This window comes from Coffea arabica, chromosome 1e (genome assembly GCF_036785885.1).
Source record: "Coffea arabica cultivar ET-39 chromosome 1e, Coffea Arabica ET-39 HiFi, whole genome shotgun sequence".
Taxonomy (NCBI): Eukaryota; Viridiplantae; Streptophyta; class Magnoliopsida; order Gentianales; family Rubiaceae; genus Coffea; species Coffea arabica.
Genome location: NC_092311.1, coordinates 53,815,941 through 53,843,084, shown reverse-complemented (window position 1 = coordinate 53,843,084; position 27,144 = coordinate 53,815,941). Strand labels below are relative to the sequence as shown.

The following is a 27,144-nucleotide window of genomic DNA, read 5'->3' as shown; positions in this document are numbered from 1 at the left end:
TCAACGGACGAGGGGCCTGGACGGTTGTCTCTCCCAGGCAATTCACGGCCTGGATGAGGCCTCAAAAATTTGTGCGGCTCACATCACGTCTTGTAACTCGATTTTTATGCCGTGTGGGACTCACAAAAATATTATTCTATTGTTACTCGCTGTTGTTCTATTATTACACCTTGTACAGATGATGTTACACCATGTACAAATGATGTTACACCTTCCGTCCTCAATTTGAACGTGTGCAACTAGACATACACTTTCGAAAATTGACTTGCCAAATTAAATTAATGTTTCCGCGTCTGCTGACCGAGCCTACAGCTATCATAAAACCCGACACCGGGGGCCCAGCCCTCCTCCACTCTCAGCGGTGCTGCCGAACCGGCCGAACCTTTCCCTTTCCATTTTTAAAGCTGCAAAGCCCTTTTCAAAATTATCCATTTATGAAAACGTAGATGGAAATATTCTCTTTCGCATCGAAAAAGAGAATCCACTAGTAGTAATATTGGCCGCAGAGATGGGTTCCGCTCCCTCTGTCCCACAGACGTCCATTCACGAATTCACTGTTAAGGTATACTCCTTTGCATCTCTCTTACATAATCAATGCAGTATGAATTTTTGTTTCTGAGAAATTAGGGTTTCTTTTTCTCTGATTGATGTAGGATAGCAAAGGAAAAGATGTCGACCTGAGCAATTACAAGGGGAAGGTGCTTCTGGTTGTTAATGTTGCTTCCAAATGGTACCCTTTTTCTTTTATTTCCTTTTTCTAGTGTATGGTAATGTCCAGTTTGATGGAGATCTTTGATTTTCACTCAAATTTTAGATTATTGTAATGGGTGCTTCCCGATGCAACTTGCTGGCCTTTTTAAGTAGTGGTGGTCGTTTGAAAAATCACCTATTATCCTTGGAATTTACTCCTGTGTCATTTAAATGCTACGTTTCTTTTCTTTTTGTGTTTTTTCTAATGAGAAATTTGCTTTATATGCTACTCTTTTTAACTGATGGTTGTCATATAAAGATCCGAGCTTTTACTTCTATGACATACGGGCCTTTATTGGTTTTGCTGAAACAGTGGATTCACTAACTCTAACTACACTCAATTGACTGAGCTATACAGCAAGTACAAGGATAAAGGTAGGATTTACTTTTGCCTCATCTGTTGCATCTCTTGTGGCTGCACTACGTATCCCGAACTTCTTCATATCATGATTGACAGGTTTTGAGATATTGGCCTTCCCATGCAATCAGTTCTTGAAGCAAGAGCCTGGAACAAGTGAGGAAGCTGAACAATTTGCATGCACACGATTCAAGGCCGAGTATCCAATCTTTTCAAAGGTAAGCAGTCTACCACGCTTCACACTAGTAGCTTAGTTGTCGCTCCAGTGGTACCATCTATATGATGTTTTTGTCATTAGGCACCTCTATCTCGTTTTATCAATATTATGGAATTGATCAATTCTCTGCTGATTTCATTCATGGCTGTCGTAGAAACAGGATTTTAGTTAAAAGTCTGAAGTTTGACGAGTGGATGGTCAATATTACGGAATAGTTCAATTCTCTGCATATATCATGACCTTGAAGAAACAGTTTTTTAGTTGAAAAAAATTTTAAGTACACGAGTGAATGGTCAGTGAATTGAGCAATTAGAAGAAAGAAAGAAGCAAAACTAAAACGTGTTGCCCAAAGAGGGAGTTAGTTTATTACTTCTGTGAGAAGAAAATAGGAAGTATTTAATCACCTTGCGGAAGTTTGTCCGTTCAAGTGATCGTCTGCGATGTTACCCTCAAGAAAATTTAAAGAACTTTCTGTTATTTTGGATTTTTAACTTTTGTATGTTTAGTAAATTAAGACAACTGTGTGGTTGACAAAATAATCACTGTATGATTTCACCTATAAGACTGTTTAGAAGGATTTTAGTTACTTATCCATAAACATCATGTAGTGGCGTGAGGTTTTGCACAGACCCTACTCGGTTTTTGAGTTAAAAACTAATATTTGGATCGAGCATGCATAGAGTCATGCTCTAAAAAATACAAAGTAGTAGTGAGGGAGCAGTATAGTAGAGGTGGTATATGACCCCTTCACAATAATGCCTTCAATTTTCGCAGGGGTACGAGGGTTTATTGAATTACATGGGGCAGATCGTCCTGATTGATTTTGCTTTTGTGTCATTTTATAACATGGACTCTACTGTATAAGTAATTAATTGCTTCCCACTTCTGCTCCTCGTCTGAAGCTTAAGAAAGGATTTGGGCCTAAGGAAAAAAAAGGAATTTGAATTATTTCTTTCATTTCGCCCTTCTTGTCATTTTCTTCATAATTATGATGAACAGTTTATTGTATAGGTTCGTGTAAATGGTCCAACTGCGGCACCAGTCTATAAGTTCCTGAAAGCCAGTAAAGGTGGTTGGTTTGGGTCTAGCATTAAGTGGAACTTCACCAAGTTTCTTGTTGACAAGGAAGGACGAGTTATTCGCCGTTATGGCACCTCAACTCAACCATCAGCAATTGAGGTATATAAACGTGAACCATATTAAACATTGAAGGGTTATATGGCCCATGCTGCGACTCATGGCATCGTGCACGTTGGCAAGCAGTGAAGGCAAACTAAACCATTCTGCCCTTCACATGTCTCGCATAGTTGTGGTCTATAAAATTTTCCAAGTAACTTCAATGTACACATTGCTGCATGCTGGTCACCACTTAGTTGAGAACTTTAGATGCTGTTCATAACTTAGGTCTTCCTAGTCACCAAATTTCAAAGAATTAGATTTCTGGTGATCTTTAGACTCTCATCCTCTGATCTCCACACCAATTACGTTTTAGTGGATTGACAGCATTACATGTCAATATCTTTTTGTTTCACAACTTTTAATTGTATTTTCTATTTTCAGTTTGGATTTTATTCTGATTTGGTATGACATAAACAAGCAATTTTATCAATACAAAAGGGACTGCAGTATTAGCTTCTTTGCATTGACATAGAAAGGTCTGATTTTTGAGTTAAAAACTATAGTTCAGAGATACTTGTTTGCTTGAGCTGTAATTGGGAAATGGATAAGGGGTAGAAGCTAGAATGGGCATCTGCATCCTTTTTTTTTTTAAAACTATCACTGCCTAAGTATTTGAGTCCATGAGTTCCGACAACTTTTCTTGTTTACATTCTCAGAGAAAGAAACAATTCCAGTAAGTTGGCTACATTGTGCTTAAGAAACTAAAGTTAAGCATTTATGTTACATGCCTCGTGAGAAATATGATTGAATTACTTAAACCTTACAAGCCTAATCTGCTTTGTTCGTAATGTCTCTCGTTTTTCTAAGTTCTTGTTAAACCATATTCTAGGAAATGCTATGTTACGTTGACTCTTCATTTGACCCCGAAGTATCTGTGTTTACTCGACACGACACTGGTTGGGAATTTTTTGGACACTTTTGACTTTTATGAGGTGTGATGTCGATGTAAGAGGAGGAGACATGGGTGAGAAAACTCGTGGACGTAGGAGACTTGTTGCACTGGAATCCTGATTGAGTTATGACTTGTTGGTTACTTTAGAATTCTTCAATCCATACTGAGCTATGACTTGTATGTTGGCTGCTTTCATGTAATTCATATATTTACTAGAAATTTTGCCGTGCCCAAGCACTCGTGTCCGAGTCCTTAAAAGTGTTCCTGTATCCTAATTCTAGATAGTCGATGAATTAAACAGTTGGACACGTACCCGAGTCCGAGTAACACAGAGGAAATGTATGCTCTGGAAAAGTTCCCATCCGTTGCTCTTTATGGTTTGCCACCGCCTAATGAAGAAAAGTCGGGGTGACCCAGTTTTGATTGGTTACTATATGTCCTCCCACAATCCCTACCTGAGGCCTTGTTCTATGTTCTCATCCTGTACATTCCAATCCTGAAATATCATTTCACATGCAGCCTCTTTTCATTTTCTGGTGCAGGCAGATATTCAAAAAGCATTGGGGGATATTTGACGGCTTTGAATTCAGGTCCACAACAGATAAATGGAGGCAGTATATCTGATGAATAAAGAGCGTCGAGGCTTCTGGGGTCTGTTCTGTTAATACGTCAATTTCTTATTTTCCTGTGCGTGGTTGACACCAATGAGTATTCCATGGTTCTTGAAAAGCGTATATACAATACAAGCACTCGGTCTCGTCCACTGTCTTAAATTAGTATACTAGAAGCTTTTAAATTAGAATCTACTGTCTTTTCTTTTTTATTTCCCCCGTTGCGTGGATAAATTATTTTATGTAATTCTTATCCGCATTACCCGGTAAGCACAATCTAATATAACACAGGTTACTTGGGTTCCTTAATTCGACCTGCGTGGCTGACCAATATTGTTGCCTGGTTGGTATAGAGTGCTTTGCTTAAAACGTTATCGAATTGATGTGAAATTAATGGACGAGATGTGATTTTGAGTCTTAACCTTCTTTTTTCTTCTTGATTTTGATCAAATCATGGCCATTTAATCTTTCCAGACTGTTGTAGGGTCCTTGCCGAACCTCGAAAATTCCTCCCTCTTCCCCAGTGTTGTCTTAATTTTATCCATCACCCTCTGGTATTAACCGTTGACAAATTATTCAAAACCGAAAGTCATGACTCAATGTCATGAGATGTTATGAAAGTCTGGCAAATGAGGAAAGGTTGCTAGGGCGGCCGGAGTTGCGCTCCAGATACTAGTAGTACTTCTTTAGTTTGCATTATTGGTTGCTTCAGGTTAGAAGTTTAGATAAGGTGATGAAGCTTCAGATGCTGTTCGTTCACGCAACACTGGGACACGATTGAGAAGGCGGGCTATTTTGAACCGGTTGTCTGGTACTCCGATCATTTTACAATACATAAGACCGCTGTTATCGGTGCGGTATCATCTAAATGAAAATTTGCTCAGTTTTCAGTTTGCTAGTCAGTGTATATGTGTTTAGTCTAGTCTCTCTCTCTCTCTCTCTTTTTTATCATTTCTATTAATCTCGCTAATTGTGAATGGTCATTCTACTCCTATCCATTGGGAACCAGAGGAAGCTTCAAGGGGAATGTCTGTCTGTCATAAAACATTCTTGTGGAGCTTAGGAAAAGCAGAAAGACGACGAAAGTGGTGGGGATGAGGGCGGAGGAAGTCTAAAATGTGTGGTCGTGGTGGTGGTGCATGATTTTTTATTTGTTATACGAGTATAAAAATGACTTGAAGAAACTGATTTGTCCGGGAGGGAGAACAAATGATAAAGTGGGGCGGCATCGGCATCGGCATCGGCATGTCAGTCTGGTAGTACAAGTACTTAATTGACTGGGAGAGACCGTAGTCTGTTTGGTTGCTCCAATTTAATTGGAACGTGCCTACAACGCATATATATAACGTGTCTACTAGTGCCGACTCCCGTGGTAAAATTAAAATCCCAACTAAAATCGCGAATGCATTATTGCTTTTTTCATAAGTTCATCTGCTTCTTAATCTGATAATTAAATCTTGTTTGTTGACATGTCAAATCGGTGCTGAAAAGATCTGTTGCGCCAGCATCCGCTAGTTCCGGGGACATGGATCTCCATCAACGCTGCTGCTGTATTCTAGTATTATTATTTATTAGATTAATTTTCTATACACTGATTGTCAATATATACACTATCATCTTTAAATATTAATATATGTATAAAATTTGAATTTAAAATTTAAAATTTATTTATGTGTCTTTCATTCAATCATGATGTCAAATGGTGTTAGAAAAACGCTACTGTATTCTAGTATTATTATTTATTTTATTACGCTCCACCAGCTGCATCTTAATTGGCGAAAACCTCCCTCACGTTTGGCCAAAAGACATTTTTGCATCTCTCGCATTTAGAATAGTAATTTTTTGTCCCTCCCGCCTAATTCCGACCACTTATATTGATCTAAAACCAACCAACATGTGATGCACATTTGATCGATTTTGAAGGGCCAAATAACATGTCAAATCCTAGAGACTAATTGAGGAGTAACTTCTACAAAAGGAAAAAGAATTGAAATCTCGAGGCAAACCCACTTCCCACCTAAACCCATCAATGATCTTAAGAGGAAATTTGTTTACTCTACCGTAGGGCTGCAAACGAATCGAGCCGCTCGCGAGCGGCTCGAGTCAAAGTCGAGCTCAGAATATTAAACTCGTTAGCTCGCGAGCTTGAGTATATATATATATTTTTTATTTTTATTTTTATTTAATAATAAAATTAGTATATTATTTATATATATTTTTTATTTTTTATTTTCATAGTAAAATTACGTATATATCCTTAATATTTTGTTATTTATTAAGAAAAAAATATTATTTTATTTATTTTTTAAAAAATAAAATAATTTTTTTTTTATTTTTTTCGAGCTCGAGCTTGAAAATTGCCGACTCGTCGAGCTCGAGCTCGAGTTCGAGCTTGGTAAAATTTAGTCGAGACTCGGCTCGATTAGCTCAAAACTCGACTCGACTCGACCCGTTTGCAGCCCTACTCTACCGATCATCAACAGCTATAAAGAAAAGCTAACCACATCATGCCAATGGTTCACATTTTGACAGTTCTTTCCACTACAAGTGGAGTACGATTTTCCCTTCTTTCTTTTTTTTTGTTGGTGGGGGGGGGGGGGGGGGGGGGGAGGGGAGGGGAGGGAAGAGTTCCCTTCTGTATTTTGTTGTGTAACAAAACCTACCTGTGTCTTTCTGATCCCATTCTGTCCTCCTTGCATTTATTCCTCTAACACAGACCTCAAATTCTTCAAGTTTGATCTGGGATAAATGCCCACCGCCCTTTTTTTATTGGCTCAATCCTACCTAGATACCCTATTCTTTAACCTGCTTAGTTGACTTCCTCCTCTCCCTAACTCCGTCGCTCGAACACTTTTAGTATATCTTGCCATGACAAAAAAGAAAACCATATCCATCCGTACACACATGCATGTGGGTTGAAAAGGGTATATACATCACATGTGAGACAGCGATGACCCTATACAGGAAGCGGATACGGTGAAGTCATTCTCATGGAGGTTGGCTGGGGAACAAGAATGGTGGCTTGCCAACGACTGTGTCATATGCTGTTAGCGCAGTGCACCCCAAGCCGTAGGGCCAACCTTTAATTATCAATCACCGTTCACCACACACACGTTGCCTCTCTTACAGTCACACATAAATTTCAGTACTACACGTCTATTTAAGGGCACAAGAATCCCTTGAAATCGTCATTCAACAGCTTCCCTTGCTCGCTCTCGCCAATTTACAGTAGTACAGAACAGGTCCAGTTCCCAATCCCATGGCTGCAAATGCGCTGTCTTTCAGGAGTGTCTCCAAAGTGCGGTCATTCAGCAGATGCTCCAAGCCGCTAAGAGAGCAGCGGGCGCGCCTTTATATCATTTGGAGATGTACGGTGCTGCTCGTATGCTGGCATGACTGAGCTTCAGATGTATGTAGCGTAGCGGAAATGGGGCAGGGACGGTCATACTGATGACCGTCCCTGAACGGTTAATGGTCATGATCTGCCCTCAAAAATTTGTGCGGCTGAGATCACAAGTTGTAACTCGATTTTCATGTCATGTGTGGGTCCCACAAAAATTTGCTGTAAAGCTTCGCGACGTGCAAAATAAAGTTACGCGATGTACAAAGAAAGTTACGTACAATTGAAAATGAACAAAATCGTCCGGAACGATTGCACCTGCAACCGTCCGTGCCCCTTGTCCGTAGCGTAGCAGGCAGGAGCACACTGCACAACTCAACACACTAGTGTAGTGTGATTACTCCTCAGTGTTGTAAATTTTGACACATGATTTGGTCATCCTTGTATAGTTCAGTTTTGACCAGAGATGGCCACGACGTATAGTCAGTCAGTCTCCATTAGTCGAGAAGTCGAGGGTATGAATTTAGAAGCCGGAGTACGAAATCACGAACACATGATAGAAAAACCCAATCTTTTTATCATGTCCTTTCGGCTGCACCTTTCGGAACTTTCTGATTTTCCTGTAAAGACGGTGAATGTTTTGATTGTTCTTTTCATCAAATTGGTTACGATATAATGGAAAAGCAGTTCCAAAGTCTTTAAAGGAGTTTCCTAACACTGAGGGCTCAGCTGCAATGGCAAATTAAAAATTCACAAGTAAAACCCCCTTTTATAACAGCTCACAAGTAAGACTGCATACCCCATTTGTTGATCAATGTGCTAATTATGATCTCGACTGCGTGAGAGCTACCACAAAATCATCAGCCAAATATTCGTTTATATACACGAACTGTACACATTGGAATTTGGAAGTCACGGACAGATATCCGGATCCAATTCAAGATTATAAAATACTAGCACTAGGACAGCAAGGTTGGATGCTCTAGTATTATATCCAGAAACTTATTTCAGATTAAAACAGACGCTGAAGTTAAATATACAACCACAGAACTCAAATCGTCTCCTTGAGGCAACCTCCACCAACATTTTACTCAGAATTTACATATAAGCATCACGGTTGTCAAAAATTTCCCATCCCTCATCTGCGAGTTCCTTCTCATCATCTGCTGCAGCCAATTCCTCTCGAATAAATTCCGGCTCACAAAAGAAGTGCGTCAGATCTGTTTTCTCTGTGGTCTCTGATGAATCATGGTCATGGACCCGATTCACCTGTTCAGATGTCACACTCTTTGAAGATGATATTGAGGAAGTTAAAATGCAGCCTTTCTGGCTGGAAGTTAGAGATTTGCTAAGTGGAAGACGCTCATCAAAGTTTTCTTTCAGCAGTCTTACATCCTTGCAAATAACAGATATCTCTCCTCTGCAGGAATATTAAAAAAATGCCAATTTCATAACCAAGTCTCTTAATATTCAATAGAAAATATAATCTTGTAACCCAGCTAATCAACACCTTGATTCACACGTGATTTGAATGAACAGCTTACATGGCAAATTACAACCCAAAACCACAGGAGGAGTAAGGGTAGAATAACATGAGAACAACAAAAAAATTTTTTGCATATATAAGCTAGAAGCTAGATGCTTGACAATATCTCAAACTTTTTCAAGCAAATAAATCAATTGCAAGAGCGTATGATATGGGATATCCAGGGAGAAACTTATTTCAATATCCTGTAGAATAAGCACAAGGCAATAAAGAAAAGAATAATGAATAGTTGTTTTTAGGGGTGTTTTTCATACTGTAATTTTGTACATTAAAAACGTTCACTCTAAAAGTTTTTCGGGTGTGTTTTTAAATTTTAAAACTTTGTTGAGGTGTTTTTAAAATTTTTTTTATCCACCCTAACACAACCACTCACCACCACTTCTCCAATCCCCTCTCCCAGCCACTACCAGTAGCAGCCCCCTCCCCCAAACCTCCAGTCTCCTCCCTACTTTCCTCCCTCTTCCTCTTCCCTTCCCTAGTCACCACGAAGATGAGGAGAGGGGTGCAGGGGAAAGGAAGGGAGGGAGGGGAAGGAGCAGTAGTGGGGAAGGAGGAGGAGGGAGGAGAGAAGCGGGGAGGGGAGGCGGGGAGTGAGGGAGTGGTGGTGGAGAAAGAAAGGAATGGTGTTCTTTTTTTTTTCAGTTATTTTTTGGTGTTTTTGGTAGGTGTTTTGAGTTGTATTTTTGGGTGCTTTGGGGTTGTGTTACTTTAGACTAGTAGTTCAAATTCAAGTTCTTGGGGAAAACTACAAGGCAAGCAGACCCGAAGGTTCCCATCAGTTTAACTTTTGAGACGAGTCTATCGAAGAAACCATGAAAAGGGGCAGGGCTACATCAAGTTGAAAGTCTGAGCACCGTCAAGAATAACGGTCAGAATTTTATTCCCTCAGCACAAAAATGTTTCAGATAAACTTTACCAGACTCACAAGCTCAATATGGCCAACAGGGAATGTCATTAAGTATCGGCAAAAACAGCTAATCTAAAAATTCTGAAGTTTAATTACATGAAAGTGCAGGGAGGGGGGAAAAATGTACACCACAGATGCACACATGCAAGTCCTCATCACGGTAATATATTCCTGAACAACTTCATCAACTTCACACCAGATAAAATAGGGAGGTTTTCCAGGAAATATGACTTACTGTATTGCATCCACCGCCCGGCCCCGATCCACAAGGAACTCCCTCAACTGCAACGCAAGGAGAATATCAAAATACAGAATTCAAAAACTTTTAGATAATGAGTGACTAAAAAAGGAGATAAACAAACACCTTAGCATTCTCTTCAGCTTCTTGCTTCAGGATGTTTGCCTCTCGCACCACCTTCTCCATGATAGCTTCCTGGTTCTTTAGTGCTTTCAATGCAATATCTTCCTTTACAAGTTTTTCTTCCTCAGCCATCTTTCTCTCTTTCTCAGCTGCAGCTAATCTCATCTCCAAACTGTGACGCATCTGCAGAAAAGAACCCTAAAAGTCAAAAGTGGCAAGAGGCAATGGGGTAAAAACCTCCAAATAGAAAAGACAGCCTAAGAGTCAAATACAGATAGTTGCCAAAGTAAAAGAAAAAAAAAAGCATACAGAATAAACAGGACATACATGAAATTTTACAAGCCATGTGACCAGAAGAAAGGCATGATCAACAATCAACTATTACAAATGCAAAATGCTACAGTAATGGGAAATAAATAGATACTATAACACTAATTTAACCAAAGTAAAATAGTGCTGCAACATTAAGAGAATATTAGTATTATTCAATGTACGCCTTTGTCACACATAACTAGGTATACCCATATCAAATTTATAAAACCCACAATGTGTCATCTGAAGAAACTTGAATGAACTTGATTCGTGCATGCAACGTTAATATGATTTAACAACCTCATCGAGAACTCCAAGACTTTTATCCCTTTCCTCAGACAAGCAGAGCAGGCGAGACTGAAGCTCTCTAACTTCTGTAGCCAAGATGGCCTTCTCACCGTATACTTCTCCTGCATGCTGCAACAACAATGACAAACTTTAGACAAAGAACACAAAAAAAATGTTCAAATAGTCGAATGAAAGATGCCACCGAGCAGTCAACAGAAAGAACACAACCATGTCATTTGCTTCTTTGGCATGTTGCAGCATTTGTTTGAGATCTTCCACCCTCTTGAGCATCTCTAAGCCACCATTAGCAGCATCTTGTTTTGCTTGTTCAGCAGCTTTCTCTTGCAATTCCACCTCCATCATCAAACTGATGACAGTCTCCATAGCTGAAAGCAGGGTTTTCTGCACCATTTTGATAATGGATATCTTAAGATACATTGCAATAAAGGAGAATAGACCTACCTCCTGTTAATCCCCTCTGACATATGCAGTGATTTTTCCTACCATAATTGACACAACCAAAGATAAGTGAAACTCCTAATTAGCATCCAATCTCCCATTTCTCTATCTTTTTTGTGCTTTCACATCATCCAAGCTACTAGGAGTTCAAAGCCATAAAAATTATCTTCATGCAGGTTAGCACAAAAGGCTGAAAACTGAAGGATCCAATGGAGCTGTACTCATAAATCAGGAACAATATTTAAAATCATCTAACCAGATAACATGAACTGATAAACATCAACCAAAGTGATCAGAGATCTGAGAATACTAATATACTGAGCCTTGCACATACAACAAAGTCCACATGACCTTTCATGACACAATAACTGGGAATGCAAAACAGACAAATATGCCTTATCACAGGGAGAATACCTTATTATTCCTTGCATCTGCAATAATATTTTCAAGAAGATCAATGCTAAAGACTTGGCCAGATCGTGTCACCACTGTATTCAACATAGGTTCTTCAACATCAACCATTTCATGGAAGGACTCCGTGTTAGTAGCAGCATCTTTAGGACCATTAAGTTCTTTCTCCAAATTAGTAATGTGATTGATAGGTATGTCTACCAACTGAATCGTGCTTTCAGAAGAAGTTCGAGTTACAGGTTCAAAGTTTGACTGAGAAAGAAGACCAACAGAATTCCCCACAGGAATGTTCATTTCAGAGTGACTATTATTGCAGTCAGCATGCAGACAATCATTTAACTTCTGAATGGACTCCACAGTCTCATGTTCCAGTGGTCTGAATGTTGGCTGCAAAATTTGATCATATCCAACTCTGAAGCTGCTTTCTTGAGGAGGAGTTGCTTCACTTGCATGGTCTCCAGATATTTTAACACCATCAGAAGTGGCCCCATTCCCATGAATCACTGAAACAGAAAAGGACATATCAACACCACTTGATATGCTTTTTTCATCACCACTTGATATGCTTATGCTTTTTTCATCACCACTTGGTATGCTTTTTTCATCACGTTTTCTCGCTGAGGTCACTATCTCAGGTCTGCTAACTAGATTCAAGTCATATGTGTCATCAAAAGTTTGATCGTGTTCATCTTTTGCATCATAAAAGGGGCCATGTTGCTCTTCATCTGGACATCTCACATCCTCAACAACATTATGTCCAGAAGAGTTTCCATTAGCAAAGACTTCCACGGCTGCAATAAAAAAGTTCAGCCACTAAAACCAATTAAACAAGATCAAAAAGCCCAGGAACAACAGAAACTCCAAAATCATGAAATTAACAAGTCAAAAGCACATAGGGCAAACATTACCTTCAGGTGATTGAAGTCTAGCTCCACTCTCCCAGGATAAGCTAGTAGTAAACATAGATCTTTCTGTCAGGAAAGGGATGACCTCAGTTAGAACTACCTCAACGGCTGAATCAGCATCTTTCTGGTGCTCAATTGCAACAGCCCTTAAAGCTCGAGAATCAACCTACCCAAAACAGAAAGAGTTAAAACATCAGTCAGAAGCATACTTTATCAAGTTTAAAGCAAACTAATAACTTCTCACAATTTTCAGATTGACAAAGCTACTCCAATCCAGATTGTCACAAATCTCTCTCTCTCTCTCTCTCTCTCTCCAGTTTTTTCTTTCTTGTTAAATTAAGAATCAGTTAAAAAGAAGTATTGAACCAAAAAAAGATATTCATTCATCCAACTTTAGACACCAAAAAAAAAAAAGTGCACGTATATCAATCTGAAATTTTCATAATAAGATGTATTTCCACCTGCTATACTTCTACGGTGCAAGAATTTAAGTGTTCAACTCAGCCTTTTTTTTTTTTTTGCCAGTGTACTGTGCAGTGCAAAAATAGTTTCAATACCACATGCTCCACTCACTAGTTACTACTTCACTTATAGTACACGATGGTTCCTTCCCCTCCCCCTTTCTGCCAGAAACACCCCAACACCCCCCCCCCCCCCCAAAAAAAAAAAGAAAAAAAAACTTCTCCAACAAGTTATAGAGATAATGTACAAATTAGTTTAAAGGAAAATAAGACCGCATAATACAAATGGAAGTGAAAATTCTCCTACCTCCGGAAATATTTCCAGCAACACCTTGTAAACTTTGTTGAATCCCATTGTCAACAACTGCTGTCACTAAATTCTACAAAAAAAAAAGGCGGAAAAAGAATCCTTTAAAATCACAAAAAGAAATTGGCAATACATAATATCAGTACCGCATTCATTTACAAAGATAAACATACAATCGCGTACCACATAAAACTAAACCAAAAAACAGAGTGATGATCCAATCGCCAATTTTTGTAAAAAAAAGAATTACAAAACTTTGAATTCCATTGCCTAATTTTGGAAAAAAAAAAAAGAAAGAATTGAAAAAAGAAAAAGAATTATAATCAACCAACGCAAAACAAATTGCTCTGCCAAAACTGACCCAATTCTTGAGACAGAGGACTCTTCTGGCTAAAATGAAATGCGGTGATAAAGAAAAAAAGAAAGAAATAAAGCGCGTGGAAATCAAGGGAAGGCGATGATTGAGGGAGCATGGATTATCAATATCATACTTATCACCGAAAATAGCAAAATCAATAAGAATTAGAAAAGAGTGAACCCTAATGCGATGCTAGGGTTTAAAACCCACTAACCTGTATTTGATGACCGCTCTTATGTGTGGTTTAACAATCCTGGTGAGAAAAAACCAGAGTCAGAGCCCTCTTTTAAGGAGTGGATGTATTGATTAGTACTGTTTATTTATTTCCTACACTACTGATCGGGCCTCCGGGCCGGGCTACTAGGTGTGGAGCCGGAGGAGGAGATCTACGTAACAGCTAAGGAATTGGGCATTTTTGACTAACTATTACTATGTACTTTTTTTATTACTAGTAGTAAGAGCCCAGAGGGTTTCCGCTTCCGATTACTTGGTGGAGGGTTCACAACTCACTGAATTACTAATCAGCTATCACTCTCTTCCCCCCCCCCCCCCCCCCCCCCCCCCCCCCCCCCCCCCCCCTTCCCACTTCACTACTTCCTATCCTATGCTACTTTCTACTTCTTGACCCTTTCCAATTTCTCAGTCCCACGAGAGAACGCCAACATGCTTCTGTCTGCTTTATGGTAACTATTCTATTTGGATGGATGGCTAGAGCTTTGTGTGGAATAATTATGGGAAAATGGCCATTTTCGTCCCTAAACTTTTTTCTAGAGTCGATTTAGTCCTTAACTTTTATTTCTGGCCAATTTAATACATAAAGTTAATTTTCGGATCCAATTAAGGACTTCTGCGGCGGCGCCACACCTGAAAGCAATTTATCTCCTAATTTAATATTAAACAAGGGCATTTTTGGAAACTTCAAATTATCTCATCTCCACTGTCAACCTCCGTCGCCAGTCACCCACCTCCTCCTCCTCTTCCTCCTCCTCTTATCCTTCTCTTTTCATCCACCTTTGAGTTTACATTGTAATTGAGAAAGTAGAAGAGGAAATCTGTAAATGCAGACGAGTGGGTTCCTCAATATTCCAGTGCTCAATATTCCAGCCCTCCATTTCTGAAGAACAAAAGTTGCACGATGTTCAACTCCCAAAACTCCCCAGCACCAGCACCAGCACCATCAGCACCGGCAAAACTCCCAAAATGATCTTCATCCTCAACAACCCAAGCTTGCTAGATCACCTTCTATTCTCCAACGTTTGAGGTCCATAAATTTCTACCACTACAGATCCCATGATTATAGTTCAATTGCAAAATTGTGATTCGGCATTCGGAAAATTGTGATTCGGCACCTTCTTCTTGTCTTGCTTCTGCTGAAGCCTCTGTAGCAGGCAAGCAATGAAAGACTAAGAAGGAACAACCCCACAACCACAGGCCAACAGGGTGATCGCCGCTCTCTTGAACTGTGCATCCATTTGATGTTAGATGAAAGTACTTGATCTCCTTAGACATCACATCTTTGGAGGGTTAACAGGAAAGAGGGGTGGCTGAGAAAATTAGTCGACAAGAAAGGAAAGGAAAGAAGGGGAGGCGGTGGCGGTGGCAGCAAGGAAGAAGGAGGGGTGAGGCAGAGGAAGAATTAAGAAGTTAATTAAAAATATTAAAAATCCCTTCAAAAAGTTTTAAATTTAAAAATACCCCAAATACTAATAATTTTTTTAATTTACTCAGTTTGATTACAATTCATACTTGAAGTTCCAAAAATGCCCTTGTTTAATGTTAAATTAGGAGATAAATTGCTTTTAGGTGGTGGCCCCGCCGCAGAAGTCCTTAATTGGATTCGAAAATTAAGTTTATGTATTAAATTGGCCAGAAATAAAAGTTAGGGACTAAATCGACTCTAGAAAAAAGTTTAGGGACGAAAATGGCCATTTTCCCAATAATTATTCGTGATAATTACATAAACCTTCCTTGATGTTTCTAGAAATTTCACTGAACTCCCTTCAAGTTTCAAAAATTAAACTTACCTCCTTTAATTTGATACTTCTAGCAGCCAAACCTTAGACTCGGTAAAAATTTTAAATGAACACCCTAAAAGACTCTCAATTTATGAAGTTTATACTACTTTTGAAAACAATTGTAAAATATATAGCACAAATATATAAAAAAAAAAAGTATCAGATCTTCAATACCTATATTTATTATTTAACAACCAATTATTATAATAGTTTTATCAATTAATATGATAGGCTACTACTATACATAATGCTTAACTAGGGATGCATGTTCCTTCTAAGTTAAAGAAGAAAGTACTGTCTTAATACTTTTAGAGTTTGTGGATTTCTGAATTGTCCGAACTATCATAATTGAGTAGTTGTTTTCTATAGTTTCATTTTAAATTATTGTTGCTTTTGATACAAAGAAGAAAAAAAAAATCAACAAGAAAAATTGGATCACATCCAGAGTTGTGAAAAAAAGTCATTAATTTAACATTTGGCAACGATAGGAACTAGAGTTAATATTTATAGTTTATAGTTCCATAGTTTTACTCCCAAAATAAAAAAGAAAAGAGAAATAAGAAGAGAAAAGGAAAAAAAATAATTATAAATCCCATTATTTCTATATGCATAGCCAATAAGGGAGTTTTATTAAAATGATAAGATTAATATCGTCATTTTATATGGATAAGGGAGATAGGTTTAATTTCTTAAATCTCGAGGGAACTCAGTGAAATTATTAGAAACCTCGTGAGAGGTTTCTCAAATTGTTCCTAATTATTGTTGCATTTTTTTTAACAATATGACAGATGTGGAATGAAAAATAATTAAAAATAGAAAACGCATTTACTATACAAATAAAATAAATATTTAAAAAATATATGTATCCAATCACACGTACTTCAATTAAAATAACATATGCTAAGGCTTGTTCCTTACTTTTTTTCCGCTTTGGGCATATGAACTTACCGTGAGAAGGGGAATAGAAAAAGGGGAGTGTAGCAATGAGGAATGGCGAATTGTTTCTACGTACATCAAATTGTTGATTTAGCAATGGTTAGCAGGTAAACAGCATGCTTTCAAACGCTTGATATCTGAATCTATATGAGCACTCACTCGTATTAACACACTTCACAGTTCAGTAGCATTGGTAATTGATGTGGAATCCACAAAAAAATTATTCTGTAACTAATGTAGAATCCCAAAAATTCCACTAAAATACTATAGGAGATAAAATAAATTTCATAAAACTTTAAATTTTTGAGCCTTGATTTAACATGTCAAGGTGTAATACAGTTTGTTTATTACAACACAGGCAGCGAAATTACATCCAGTCCGCACATAAATACATAATAGTATCTACACTCCAGCTTCTTCTTCTATCACTAACATCTATTCTACAGCCGCCAACATATACATTATTTTCTTTTCTTTCTATCCCTTTTTCAGAGGCTCCAGACTGGACTATGGAGCATTTTATGGAATCATTGCCTTGTCCATTTTCCGTTTTATGGATGACCAAATCTACAAAATTATCTCTTCCTTTAAATTACAGGCAGCATGACCTTGAGATCTCCTCAAATGCACATCATCCTTAAGTGGCTTCTTTGGGGTTTGTCCTTTCTTTGCCAAATCTCCCTGGAAATGATATAGAAGATTCAGCATAGACGAAAAATAGAACAAACACATTGAATCCAACTTCTGGTGGGTGGAAGAATTAAAAATTCTCAACCATGCAGGTTCGTTATCCTATTAGGTTTAAATTTAATAGGATAAGACTAACATCATAAACACCAAATCAATCTGAAAAGCATTTATGTTTTGGTACTCACCTGAGGGCTTTTGACCAGTCAGCCTCCTATTGGAAGGCGCTCGAGCAACAGATGAAGCAGCTGCAGCCGCAGCCACTCGTATTCTGCAACAATTACAGTAATGAAATCATCAAAATTCAACAAATGGCTTAAACAACTAATATTCACATATCTAAGTTAGGTTGAGTCCAAAGACATTAATAGCATGCAAAGCTCATTCAAATACCTTTTGTGCACGTCCACATATACATCTGTCTCATCTACAATTTCCTCCTGCATCAACGAATTGATGGTCATCAAATATGCACTAATTACATGTCAAGTTCGCATGAAATTGGAGATTGAGGTAATCAAGATTCTTTTCCTTGAAAGATGAGCATAGCTCCTTGGTACACATTCAATTTTTTATCAGTTGAAAGAGGTTAACAAAAGATGCCTTGCAGCAACTTGAGCAATAAGAAATCCCAGGACAAAACCCAGTTCAAGACTGAAATCTTGAAAAGCGAACCAAATAAAGGAGTTACTTGGAGAAGTTCTTCAAATACATCTTCCAGGGTAATGATGCCAATGACTTCCCCTTCTTCAATATCCTCAGGCAGATGGGTCAAACTGTTTGTCATGGCAACATTTTGCTTGAGAGTATGTTTGTCTATAGTTGTCTGAGATGATGCCTTATCCATATTGATTACAATGCTATCTGATTTTTCATCAACCTTGTGTAGCAAGGGGGAAGTCAATTGTGAATCTACACTGTTGACTTTCTTCTCTCCAACTTTTTCTCCTTCACCAGGAGGAAGAGAGTTACTGTCTTTTGCTTTAACCCTCACAACAGCTGCCATGTGACTGCTTCCTTTTTGAAACTCATTTAGAATATCATACAAAGGCATATCTGCTGGAACCCTGGGATAAGTGGATTTCATTACTAAGCAAGAGATAAGAGAAAAAAAATAAGCAGAAATATCTACCTTGGTATTCTCCTGATGGAAACAGAGCTAACTGGAGTCTCTGTTTCTGCCCGCACAGTCAGAAGACTTTTCACCTATTCCCCAAAACAGGAAAGTTCCAACCAAAAAAAAAAAAAACCAAATTTACAATCTGTTAGACAAATAGACAAACTAATATCTAATAGCCGTCAGAGTCTTGTACAAACCAGTAGAAGTCCAATAATGTTCTTTGGATTTCCTGCATAGACAGGAACTCGACTATGACCACGTGCAAGAATTTTTCCGATAGCTTCCCTGCATGTAAGAATATCCACAAGATAATCTACAGTCAAAATAGAATAATGTATAGTTTTGATCCGTCCAAAAGTGCAAGAAGAAACTATCATTTAGTAATCAGGCATATGAATTCAGTCATTCTATAAATTACTTCGTGTTGAATTGAAGGAATGGCCATTTAGTAAATAATGCTCATTGAATTGAAGGAAAAGAGGAAACTAAGAACCAAAAATAACTATGTAGGTAAACTAGAATATCTTAGGGTGGTAAGAATATGGCTAAGGAGAGAAAACAACTATCAGTTCCAAAAATCCACATGTTCACAAAGTGGTTAAACAAGAAGATTACAGAAACTGAGAAGAGGTGGCATAAACTCATCCTACGACTTCTCTTGGCTTCAAACAAAATCTCAACCTCATTCCAAGTGGAAACAAAACCCATGAAAACAGAAGTCAAGCCAACACACTTCGAAGAGCATTTGAGGGTACTGAAATCATGAACCAACCATGACCATTCTGAACATGTAGATGTTGTAGTTTTGAACTTGAACAAATGCTTTCAATGATGAACAAAATGAAATACAAAAATCAGGCCTTCTTTATGCATCCCTTAATGTGACTTTAGCATTCAATAAGTTTGATATTTTTCCTTTACTATGTTTCCTAAATGATTTTTTTTTTGTTGGGGGGGGGGGGGGGTGGTGGCATGTCTTTATACGCATTAATGACTTGTTATCTCTGGATACAATAGAGCCTATGCATGGCCATTTATTTTTCTATCAACAGTTGAATTACGCTAAGACAGCTTATAACCCTTGTGAGAACAGTATTCGATCCAGTGGGAGACAATAGATTAAGCTTGCAATCTTTATACATGCATTTTGGCTAGGGAAATCAGGTAAAAATAGCAGAATATCATCATCATCAGGTCTAAACAATGGTTTCATTGTAAACTAGGTCCTCGAACAATGAGACAAATGTGAAAAAATCACCAATCCAACTTGGAATTGACATCGAGGGAGAATGTTGATTCGATGGGTGTCATTGCCTCCTCTGCAGTCTGCAAACGTCCAAAGCACAACTTTAACCCAGACTATTACAGACAAGCACTAAAATCAGAACTTAAAATAAACATTACCAAGTCTTAAGACATCTAAAGAGTAACATGGTATGAAAAGCCTCTGAACATTTTTAGTGTCACTACAATTAGAATCAAGTGGCAAGAATTGCATGCATTAAAGAGATCCAAGTGGATTTTGCTGCAACTTACACAAACAAAAATTTAACTCAATAAAGTTAGTATGAAGCCACATTCAGATCATTCTTGGTAGGTATGGAACTAAATCATTTTCTTTTTAAAAAGAATAAAGAAATATGCATGACCAATTGACTTCACCAGAGGTTGGTGCTGAACAACCCAATACACGAGATGGGAGAGGTCAGCAATCTCATATGAAATCATATAAGGAAAGCTATAACAGTTTCTGCACTCCATCTCCATCAAGACAAACCTTTTCAGTCAAATCAAGTGCTCCACTTATAATAGTAGTCTCATCATGCGTGAGTTCACCCCCTTTGCCAGCCTAAGATGGCGCCAGAAAACAATTACTGACGTGAAAAGAAAAGAATTTACGAACTTAGACAAGTAAAAAAAGATTGTTCATTATTCCCATGAGATTGAATTGTTTTGCAATCATGCACTCTCACACTGAATTTACTGCGAGCATATCAATCTTTCATAAGATAATACAAAACTTTACGCGGACAATTTTGTCATTTTCTTTCCTCTCACCAATTAAAAAGCCAGCCTGAACTATATTACTATGAGTCTTCACTTTGCCCTAGCATATTTGTATCACTCTTCATTTTGCACTACCGAAGCTGAGTCCAAAGCACTCCGATATCCAAGTCCTAGTAAATTCAGGCCTGAATATTACATTAACAAAATGGAATAGATGCAGCTAAGAGTTATTACCTCCTGGCCATGGATTGAAACAAGTGCTTTCAGCTGAGCTCGTCTGAACAGAGCATCATTATGCCCCAGTACAGCATCCAGAACCTGGAAAGAGAATACATTGAACATTCAAACAGCAGTTTCTCTTTCATGTATCAATTCCCACAGACCATTTACAAAGCAAGGCAACGAGAAATCTGCAGAGAATTTACCTTTCCTATAGGGTAAGCAATAGGATAGCAAATAATCATCAGAACGCGGACTAGCCATGCAAAGTTTGCACCCACAGCAAGTCCGTACCTTGAGCATATTGATTGTGGAATAATCTAACACCAATGAGATGAAGCATCAAATAAATATCAGTTATTAAGTTCTTTATGTTCACGTGGTGCAGAAAATAAGTAGAATGTCGTAAGAACAGAACAAACCTCCCCAAAGAGTAGAACGAACGTCACAGATAGCACAACAGCAACAGCAGGATGAAAAATCTTATCCAGGTAAATTGGAAGAGCCTGCAAGGAACATGACCAAGTGAGTGAAGATGATACATAAATTACTTACTTTGCACAATCAAAATGTCGGGATATATGAAAAGGATCAAAACTCATATCACGGAGTTCTCCGAGGAAGAAGAAGATGACATTTTCCAACATGATAAATCAACAACTCTTGAGTCAAAAATGGGGGGAAAAATCCAAAGAAGGAATATCATCAATAAAAGGGCAATGCTCAAGTGCTATTACTTTCCTATGTTAAAATTCCCAAACTGCGTCCCCAGACCCTAATAAAAGTAAAGAGAACCACAATCTTACGTATTAATATGTAACATCGTCTGAAAAAGAAGAGGTCTGAACACATTCGTTCCATGATCATACAGAGGAAATAATAGCAAAACTCCTAAAAAAATTTTCAGTTGCGATCGAGACCAGAATTCGAAAGACCAAAATTTCACAAAGAGCTTACAAGAGTGTAGTCAAACTTAGACTCACCTCCATGGCAGCAGCATTACACAGAAGCAAGGTCACAAGAAGCTGGTGCTGCTTTTGCACAACTGGCAGAATAATAGCTGACGCAGGAAAAAAAAAAAGAAAGAAAGAAGTAACGAAGTCTTTTTTAGCTCCCATTCAGCTGAAGAAAAAAGTTATCCTCATCAAAATTTAGTAGCCCTCTCTAAGTACAGAACGCTCCCCCTCCCTTAAGGAAAACGTCCCCAATCAGAAAAACAAAAAAAAAGGTAATTAAATTAGGTGGACCTGCTTGCTTCTTTTCAGTGGTGCTGCCGCTTCGCTGAAGAATTTCAAGTTCGACAAGACCGAGGGACATCAATCCCAAGGTGAGGCCGGACATTATACCGGCAAAAAGCACGAGGATGCAAGATATTCCGGCATAGACAAACCACCATGGGTTCCCGAATTCAATGTCCTGAGAGTCCACCACGAATGCCCTGGTGGTGGCCGTCAACCCCACTAGGGCTAAGGCATTCACTAAAGACACCTGCATTCCCTCTCCTCTGCCAACAAATACAGTTAGTACTCCACTATTAGGACAGCACAGGTCCTCGTCTTTTGCAGCAGCAGCAGTATCCAGAAGCGGTCGGGAGCGGAGACGGTTCCGTTGACGGTAGCGGTGCTGGCGGTGATGGGGGTACTAGTTCATCCCCTGGTGTGGACTGTGGAGCCAGGTACTGAAGTAAAGAGGAAAGAGACGGAGAGAAAGTACGAAATTTTTAGTGTAGTGCTGAGGTGGACCAGCGTGCTTGACCCTGAGGGGCTTGTCTTTCATTGGGAATCAGGCAATTGTTTATAACGCGATTTACAATATTGCCCTTTCCCTCCTAAATCAAATCGTTACGGGCTTACGGCCTACCCATTTCATCAAAGTCTGAACCCGTGTTAAAGATTTCGGACTATTTGAGGCGCCCACGTCCCCCCGAGTATTCGAGCAACATCACCCGCTCCAAAGTCCAAATCCTCTAGGTTGCAGCATTTTACAACCTCCAAAACAATCAATGAAGTAGGGACTCTTTCATCTCGAAATCAATTCATCTTGGAGTAAACGAAATCTAGTAGGTTAGTTATGCTTTTCAGGCCCTATTCTGTATCTTCTCGCTCAGCCTCGAAAATCTCGATACTCAAATCTTGCATTCAGTTTCGAGCTTCAATTTCAAGCCTCAGAGTAGCGTGGCGGAAGGACCCCAAGCTAGACCAAGCGATTGAGAACGACAAGCAATGGAGGCTCAGCGCAAGGGTGGTCAGAGAGGTATTAAACGAACCGGGTCAAGTAATCCCACTCCGTTATTTAGAGAAACGCCGCGAAAGGCTTCGATTACCCATCAAAATCCAAACTTTCCTATCCCGAAACCCGGGATTATTCGACACTTATTCGGACCGGATCAGACCCAAATCCGACCCGGTTCCATTTATCCGCCCCAGCCGCAGGCTCAGGCAGTTCTTAGAAGACGAGAAAAGAATTCACCTCGAAAACGAGCCGTTAATTGTGTCTAAATTGTGTAAATTGTTGATGATGTCCAAGAACAGGGTGGTTAGTGCCGATAAGTTGGTCGAGGTGAAGAGGGAATTTGGGTTCCCCAGTGATTTTTTGGTTAACTTGGTTCCGAGGTATCCGGAATATTTTAGACTGGCAGGGGCTCCTGGTGAGGGAAAATCTTATCTAGAACTGGTGTCGTGGAATTCGGATTATGCGAAATCTGTCATCGAGCTGAGGGCAGAGGAGGAATCCAGGTTAACTGGGATAAAGATCAGGCCTTCTTTCAACTGGAAGCTTCCGCCTGGTTTCTTTATTAAGAAGGAAATGAGGGAATGGGTTAGAGATTGGTTAGAAATCCCGTACATTTCGCCTTATGACGATGTTTCGCATTTGGAACAATCATCAAGAGAGATGGAAAAGAGGAATGTCGGAGTTTTTCACGAAATGTTGTCGCTTTCAATTTATAAGAGGATTCCAGTGCCTGTTCTGGGAAAGTTCTGTGATGATTATAGGTTCTCGAATGCATTTACTAGTGTGTTTACTAGGCATTCTGGGATTTTCTACATGTCTTTAAAAGGTGGAATCCAGACTGCAATTCTCAGGGAAGCTTATAAGGGTGAGCAGTTGATTGATCGAGATCCTCTTATTGAGATAAAAGATAAATTTATTGAGTTGCTGGCCGAGGGGCATAAGCAGAGGACTGAGCAATTGAAGTTACAGAGAAAAATGATTGAGAAGGACATGGAATTGATGACAAGGAAAACCGAAACGAATTGATTGGTGCAGAGCTGTTAAAGTTTGTGAAAAGCATGCCAAAATGTCTGCACTTCCTAAACTAAAGCACGCGCTAAAGATGGTATGAGCATTTTCAGCTGGTGGTTCCACTGATACGAGTTAAAATTCCTTTCCATTGAAAAATACAGTTGTTGAAAAGCCTATTTGCACATTGAATTTACTTTGAGGGTGTGTATCTCCCAAAACTTGTTTACCTGTTGCGCAGATTGGATCTGTTGGAATACTAGAGCTGTGAAATGACATGAGATGCTCTTGGACATTTCTTTCATAAATCCTTGTTCAACATCTGAACCTTGTTGGTTGGCTAACTTCAGTACTGTTCTGGCGGTAGCTTTGTTTACAAAGCCGACGAACTTGGCCCAAAGAAAAGAGTAATCAGCGTCTTGAAAGAACACTTTTGGCAATATAGAGCTAGCACATTGTTCATTTGTTTCTGCAGTGTTCTTATATTTGCGGCCAACGGAATTATCCTTTCCTTTGAGTAAAGATTTTTTACTACCTCGTCATACATTTCGGGATGGTTTTGTTTTATTAATCAGGTACTTGCGGCACTTGGAAAAGGCATTCTTGCATTGCAGCTACCCGAGTACATCTTTGCTTTGGGTAAGAAGTTTTGTTGAAGAACTCGTCATCCACTCCTGGGATGCTTTTATTTGTATTCGTCAGACTTGATAGCACTCGGAGGAGGGGTGGGTGGTGCAGGGTGGCGGGAGTTAAGATTAGATGATTCAGAAGCATTGAAATCGTGTCTCATGGAGGAGTTGAAGCTAACATGGAAGATATAAATCTGCTGTTGTCTTCTCTCGAATTTCCTGGTACACAAGCAGGAAGCAGAGAAATCAGTGCCTGGTAGGGATTTTGCCGGACTCGCTGTCTCTAAGCATGTTCTCTTTAACATGCAAACCATAATGAACTTATTCAGCAAACAATATCTTTTTTGAGTTTTGGAGCTTGGTAGGAAGTTAGGATATTGATTTAGATCCAAAGTCAGCTTTTATTCTCGTGTGTGCATTATGAGTTGCAAATGCCTGTTGAAGAACCGGGTGTGGGGTTGCGATTTCATTTTTTTGAAAACTTATTCTTGATTTATAAATTCATCAGCCATGCATACTTTCTAACCCTTTTTAGTTTTTTCTAGTAGTTATTTTGGGTAGAGGTTCTTTTTCCTTTCCCATCTTCGAGCTGTTTTAACAACTGAACTGCTGCCTGGCTGTTCTCATGGCGTGTTTCTTCTATTGGGTTTCAGCATCATGGTAAAAGACCAACGTTTGACTTCATGTTGACCGAATACCATGAGAATGGTACTTTTTGTCAAACTTTGTCCACCGAACGTGAATTGATGGAAGGGATCATCTGCAACAAAAGCTTCACTTTGGAGGGCTTAAGTGTGATTTAATCAATTTCAAGGGTTGAACGGATACGTTATCTGCTTTACAGGGCCGAATCAAAATTAACCTTAAGATACATCTCTCAAGGTGGACGTAGGTTTTGCAGTTTTTAGCTAGGTAGCAGAAGTTGCTTCGTTTTGCTGTTTCAAGCCACTGCTCTGGCTCTTCACACGAAGTGAATGAGACATTTTTTAACTGGGAATGAATCACTTTCAAGGGTTGAATTTACACATCATCTGCTTTAGAGTGCCAAATCAAAATTAACCTTAAGATATAGTTCTCGAGGTAGATGTGAGTTTGGCAGTTTTAAGGTTAGACAGCGGAAGATGCTTCACGTAAGCCGCTGCTCTTCACACGAAGTGAATGAGGCATTGTTAACCACTTTGAGCCCATTATACTATGCTAATTAACCACCACACTTACCCAAACTTGTATCTACGTCATTCTGGAGAACGGCCAACTAGAGAACACGAAAAGCTTATGACAATTCTGGTATATAAGCAAAAGAAGGGATGCTTTTTAGCCACTCTTTTATGGTGGGTTTTCTGTTCTGACTAAAAAGGCAGGGGCATGGATGAACCCAAGATCCTGAAGCTAGCGGTCTTTCTTGTATTTCTGGTTGTGCAGCCGAGGACAAACGGCCAATGGATACCAAGGCCCATTCCTCCTCCCATTGCTCCTCGCCCGCTTTGTGCATCCCAATTTGCACTGGCAAGTCATGCATGTGCATTTCTGCCATATGTTCCTAGCCCTTCGCCCTCTCCTCCTCCTCCATCACTGATTGAGCGACATGACAGCCTAAAGCATCAGCTCAGTCATGACCATGAGCATGAACACCTGCACGGGCATCAGCACAGTCATAAGCATGAGCATGACCACGAACACGAGCATGAGCATGAGCATGAGCATGAGCACAAGGATGGGCACAGGCATGAGCACAGGCACAGGAGGCATAGGCACACAATGACACCTGTTGAGGCAAGTTGCTGCCATTGGTTGGGAACCATTGACAGTGAATGTGTCTGTGATCTGCTGGTTTACTTACCTCCCTTCCTTTCCAGGCCGGTCCATCAGTACACAGTGTTGGTGAAGGACTCATGTAATGTGACTTTTCAGTGTGCATCACGGTTAACAACCTAGTTATTACTCGTGCATATGCAGTGTTAAAAGTGGGAACTTAATGTTCTGTTGATGTCCATCTGACTCTAAGGTTAATAGCTTGAATTATGCCTTGTGCTTTCTCAATCACTCTCTGTAAGAGATGATAGCTTGTATGGGTTACATGTTGAAATTCTACCGTGAAAAGAATAAATTTTGTGCCAACATTTTCTAGATGAATTAGGTGATGATGCCTGTTGCATAGTCTTCACTTGGAGGCTCAGGGAGACTGGCTTTCAACCTCGCTTCCATATCAAAGATTTTTTGTTGGAATATCTAAGGCAGTGCCAGTACTAAAACTTGTGAATCTTTTGGATCTCCAATCTGCTGCTTAGAAATCCAAACTAAAAATTGGGATTTTGGCGTGCTAATATTTTGTTTGGGTGCTCGGATAATGCCCCTCGTAGGTCCACAATCTCCCACTGAATACTTGATTTTCCAGTGGAAGCTGGGTTTCTGCCAATCCAATAATCAAATATTCTACAGCTCGGGAGTTAGGGCATCTTTGGGCCTTACTTTCATTTTCTGATCAAAGAAAGTCAAGAATCAGTAAAAATTGGTTAATCCTGAGTGCAAAATTAAAGAAGCAAGCAAGCGCACCAGTCACACAAATTCATCGTCAAAACTAACTTTATTTCCTTTCCGAGTCTAGAATGTTTCTCAGCGAGTGCTGCCA

At 39.2% G+C, this 27,144-nt stretch overlaps 6 protein-coding genes across 9 annotated transcripts; 4 read left to right on the top strand and 2 right to left on the bottom strand.

Annotated features, from left to right (window-relative positions):
* Window positions 1-301: 301 nt before the first annotated feature.
* LOC140014168 (probable glutathione peroxidase 5) lies at window positions 302-4,316 on the top strand. 2 transcript variants are annotated; one of them, XM_072064582.1, is made up of 6 exons: window positions 302-562; window positions 654-730; window positions 1,064-1,125; window positions 1,208-1,326; window positions 2,337-2,504; window positions 3,334-3,826. In XM_072064582.1, the coding sequence occupies exons 1-6, from the start codon at window positions 509-511 to the stop codon at window positions 3,424-3,426; spliced, it is 573 nt and encodes a 190-aa protein (XP_071920683.1). In that variant the 5' UTR covers window positions 302-508; the 3' UTR covers window positions 3,427-3,826. The 2 variants fall into 2 exon arrangements, with proteins under 2 accessions (XP_071920683.1, XP_071920688.1); XM_072064587.1 differs by lacking the exon at window positions 3,334-3,826 and adding an exon at window positions 3,939-4,316 and having other exon boundaries at window positions 307-562.
* A 2,817-nt stretch (window positions 4,317-7,133) lies between these two features.
* LOC113716863 (small polypeptide DEVIL 14) lies at window positions 7,134-7,619 on the top strand. Its single transcript, XM_027241394.2, has one exon. It carries the CDS (start codon window positions 7,267-7,269, stop codon window positions 7,405-7,407), a length of 141 nt encoding a protein of 46 aa, XP_027097195.1. The 5' UTR covers window positions 7,134-7,266; the 3' UTR covers window positions 7,408-7,619.
* Window positions 7,620-8,207: 588 nt separating this feature from the next.
* LOC113716857 (uncharacterized) lies at window positions 8,208-14,309 on the bottom strand. Of its 2 annotated transcripts, XM_072064577.1 has the most exons (10): window positions 13,877-14,016; window positions 13,305-13,377; window positions 12,540-12,702; window positions 12,216-12,422; window positions 11,635-12,134; window positions 10,990-11,163; window positions 10,774-10,890; window positions 10,165-10,344; window positions 10,036-10,082; window positions 8,208-8,767 (listed from the first exon to the last, which is right to left on the bottom strand). In XM_072064577.1, the coding sequence occupies exons 2-10, from the start codon at window positions 13,350-13,352 to the stop codon at window positions 8,446-8,448; spliced, it is 1,758 nt and encodes a 585-aa protein (XP_071920678.1). In that variant the 5' UTR covers window positions 13,353-13,377; window positions 13,877-14,016; the 3' UTR covers window positions 8,208-8,445. The 2 variants fall into 2 exon arrangements, with proteins under 2 accessions (XP_071920678.1, XP_027097181.1); XM_027241380.2 differs by having other exon boundaries at window positions 11,635-12,422; window positions 13,877-14,309.
* A 2,573-nt stretch (window positions 14,310-16,882) lies between these two features.
* LOC113716838 (putative DUF21 domain-containing protein At1g03270) lies at window positions 16,883-22,383 on the bottom strand. Of its 2 annotated transcripts, XM_027241335.2 has the most exons (13): window positions 21,894-22,380; window positions 21,630-21,706; window positions 21,069-21,152; window positions 20,853-20,966; window positions 20,662-20,745; window positions 20,198-20,269; window positions 19,679-19,746; window positions 18,618-18,705; window positions 18,433-18,506; window positions 17,992-18,367; window positions 17,694-17,740; window positions 17,489-17,571; window positions 16,883-17,294 (listed from the first exon to the last, which is right to left on the bottom strand). In XM_027241335.2, exons 1-13 carry the CDS (start codon window positions 22,138-22,140, stop codon window positions 17,251-17,253), a joined length of 1,458 nt encoding a protein of 485 aa, XP_027097136.1. In that variant the 5' UTR covers window positions 22,141-22,380; the 3' UTR covers window positions 16,883-17,250. The 2 variants fall into 2 exon arrangements, with proteins under 2 accessions (XP_027097136.1, XP_027097144.1); XM_027241343.2 differs by lacking the exon at window positions 20,198-20,269 and having other exon boundaries at window positions 21,894-22,383.
* A 134-nt stretch (window positions 22,384-22,517) lies between these two features.
* On the top strand, window positions 22,518-26,644 carry LOC113716853 (protein WHAT'S THIS FACTOR 1 homolog, chloroplastic). Its single transcript, XM_027241366.2, has 2 exons — window positions 22,518-24,771; window positions 25,169-26,644. Exon 1 carries the CDS (start codon window positions 22,717-22,719, stop codon window positions 23,902-23,904), a length of 1,188 nt encoding a protein of 395 aa, XP_027097167.2. The 5' UTR covers window positions 22,518-22,716; the 3' UTR covers window positions 23,905-24,771; window positions 25,169-26,644.
* On the top strand, window positions 25,607-26,644 carry LOC140003693 (uncharacterized). Its single transcript, XM_072064571.1, has one exon. It carries the CDS (start codon window positions 25,881-25,883, stop codon window positions 26,448-26,450), a length of 570 nt encoding a protein of 189 aa, XP_071920672.1. The 5' UTR covers window positions 25,607-25,880; the 3' UTR covers window positions 26,451-26,644.
* Window positions 26,645-27,144: the final 500 nt, after the last annotated feature.

What these genes read in the sequence shown, in the direction of transcription:
- LOC140014168 (XM_072064582.1), top strand. Translation starts at nt 509, where the DNA reads ATGGGTTCCGCTCCCTCTGTCCCACAGACGTCCATTCACGAATTCACT. An exon ending in TTCACGAATTCACTGTTAAG is followed by an intron (nt 563 to 653) that starts GTATACTCCTTT and finishes TGATTGATGTAG; the next exon opens with GATAGCAAAGGAAAAGATGT. An exon ending in CAGCAAGTACAAGGATAAAG is followed by an intron (nt 1,126 to 1,207) that starts GTAGGATTTACT and finishes CATGATTGACAG; the next exon opens with GTTTTGAGATATTGGCCTTC.
- LOC113716863 (XM_027241394.2), top strand. Translation starts at nt 7,267, where the DNA reads ATGGCTGCAAATGCGCTGTCTTTCAGGAGTGTCTCCAAAGTGCGGTCA.
- LOC113716857 (XM_027241380.2), bottom strand. Translation starts at nt 13,352, where the DNA reads ATGGGATTCAACAAAGTTTACAAGGTGTTGCTGGAAATATTTCCGGAG. An exon ending in TAGACTTCAATCACCTGAAG is followed by an intron (nt 12,423 to 12,539) that starts GTAATGTTTGCC and finishes TTTTTATTGCAG; the next exon opens with CCGTGGAAGTCTTTGCTAAT. An exon ending in CGGGCGGTGGATGCAATACA is followed by an intron (nt 8,768 to 10,035) that starts GTAAGTCATATT and finishes ATATTCCTGCAG; the next exon opens with AGGAGAGATATCTGTTATTT.
- LOC113716838 (XM_027241335.2), bottom strand. Translation starts at nt 22,140, where the DNA reads ATGCAGGTGTCTTTAGTGAATGCCTTAGCCCTAGTGGGGTTGACGGCC. An exon ending in TCCATCAGGAGAATACCAAG is followed by an intron (nt 18,368 to 18,432) that starts GTAGATATTTCT and finishes CACTTATCCCAG; the next exon opens with GGTTCCAGCAGATATGCCTT. An exon ending in GACTGGTCAAAAGCCCTCAG is followed by an intron (nt 17,295 to 17,488) that starts GTGAGTACCAAA and finishes TATCATTTCCAG; the next exon opens with GGAGATTTGGCAAAGAAAGG.
- LOC113716853 (XM_027241366.2), top strand. Translation starts at nt 22,717, where the DNA reads ATGCTTTTCAGGCCCTATTCTGTATCTTCTCGCTCAGCCTCGAAAATC.
- LOC140003693 (XM_072064571.1), top strand. Translation starts at nt 25,881, where the DNA reads ATGGATGAACCCAAGATCCTGAAGCTAGCGGTCTTTCTTGTATTTCTG.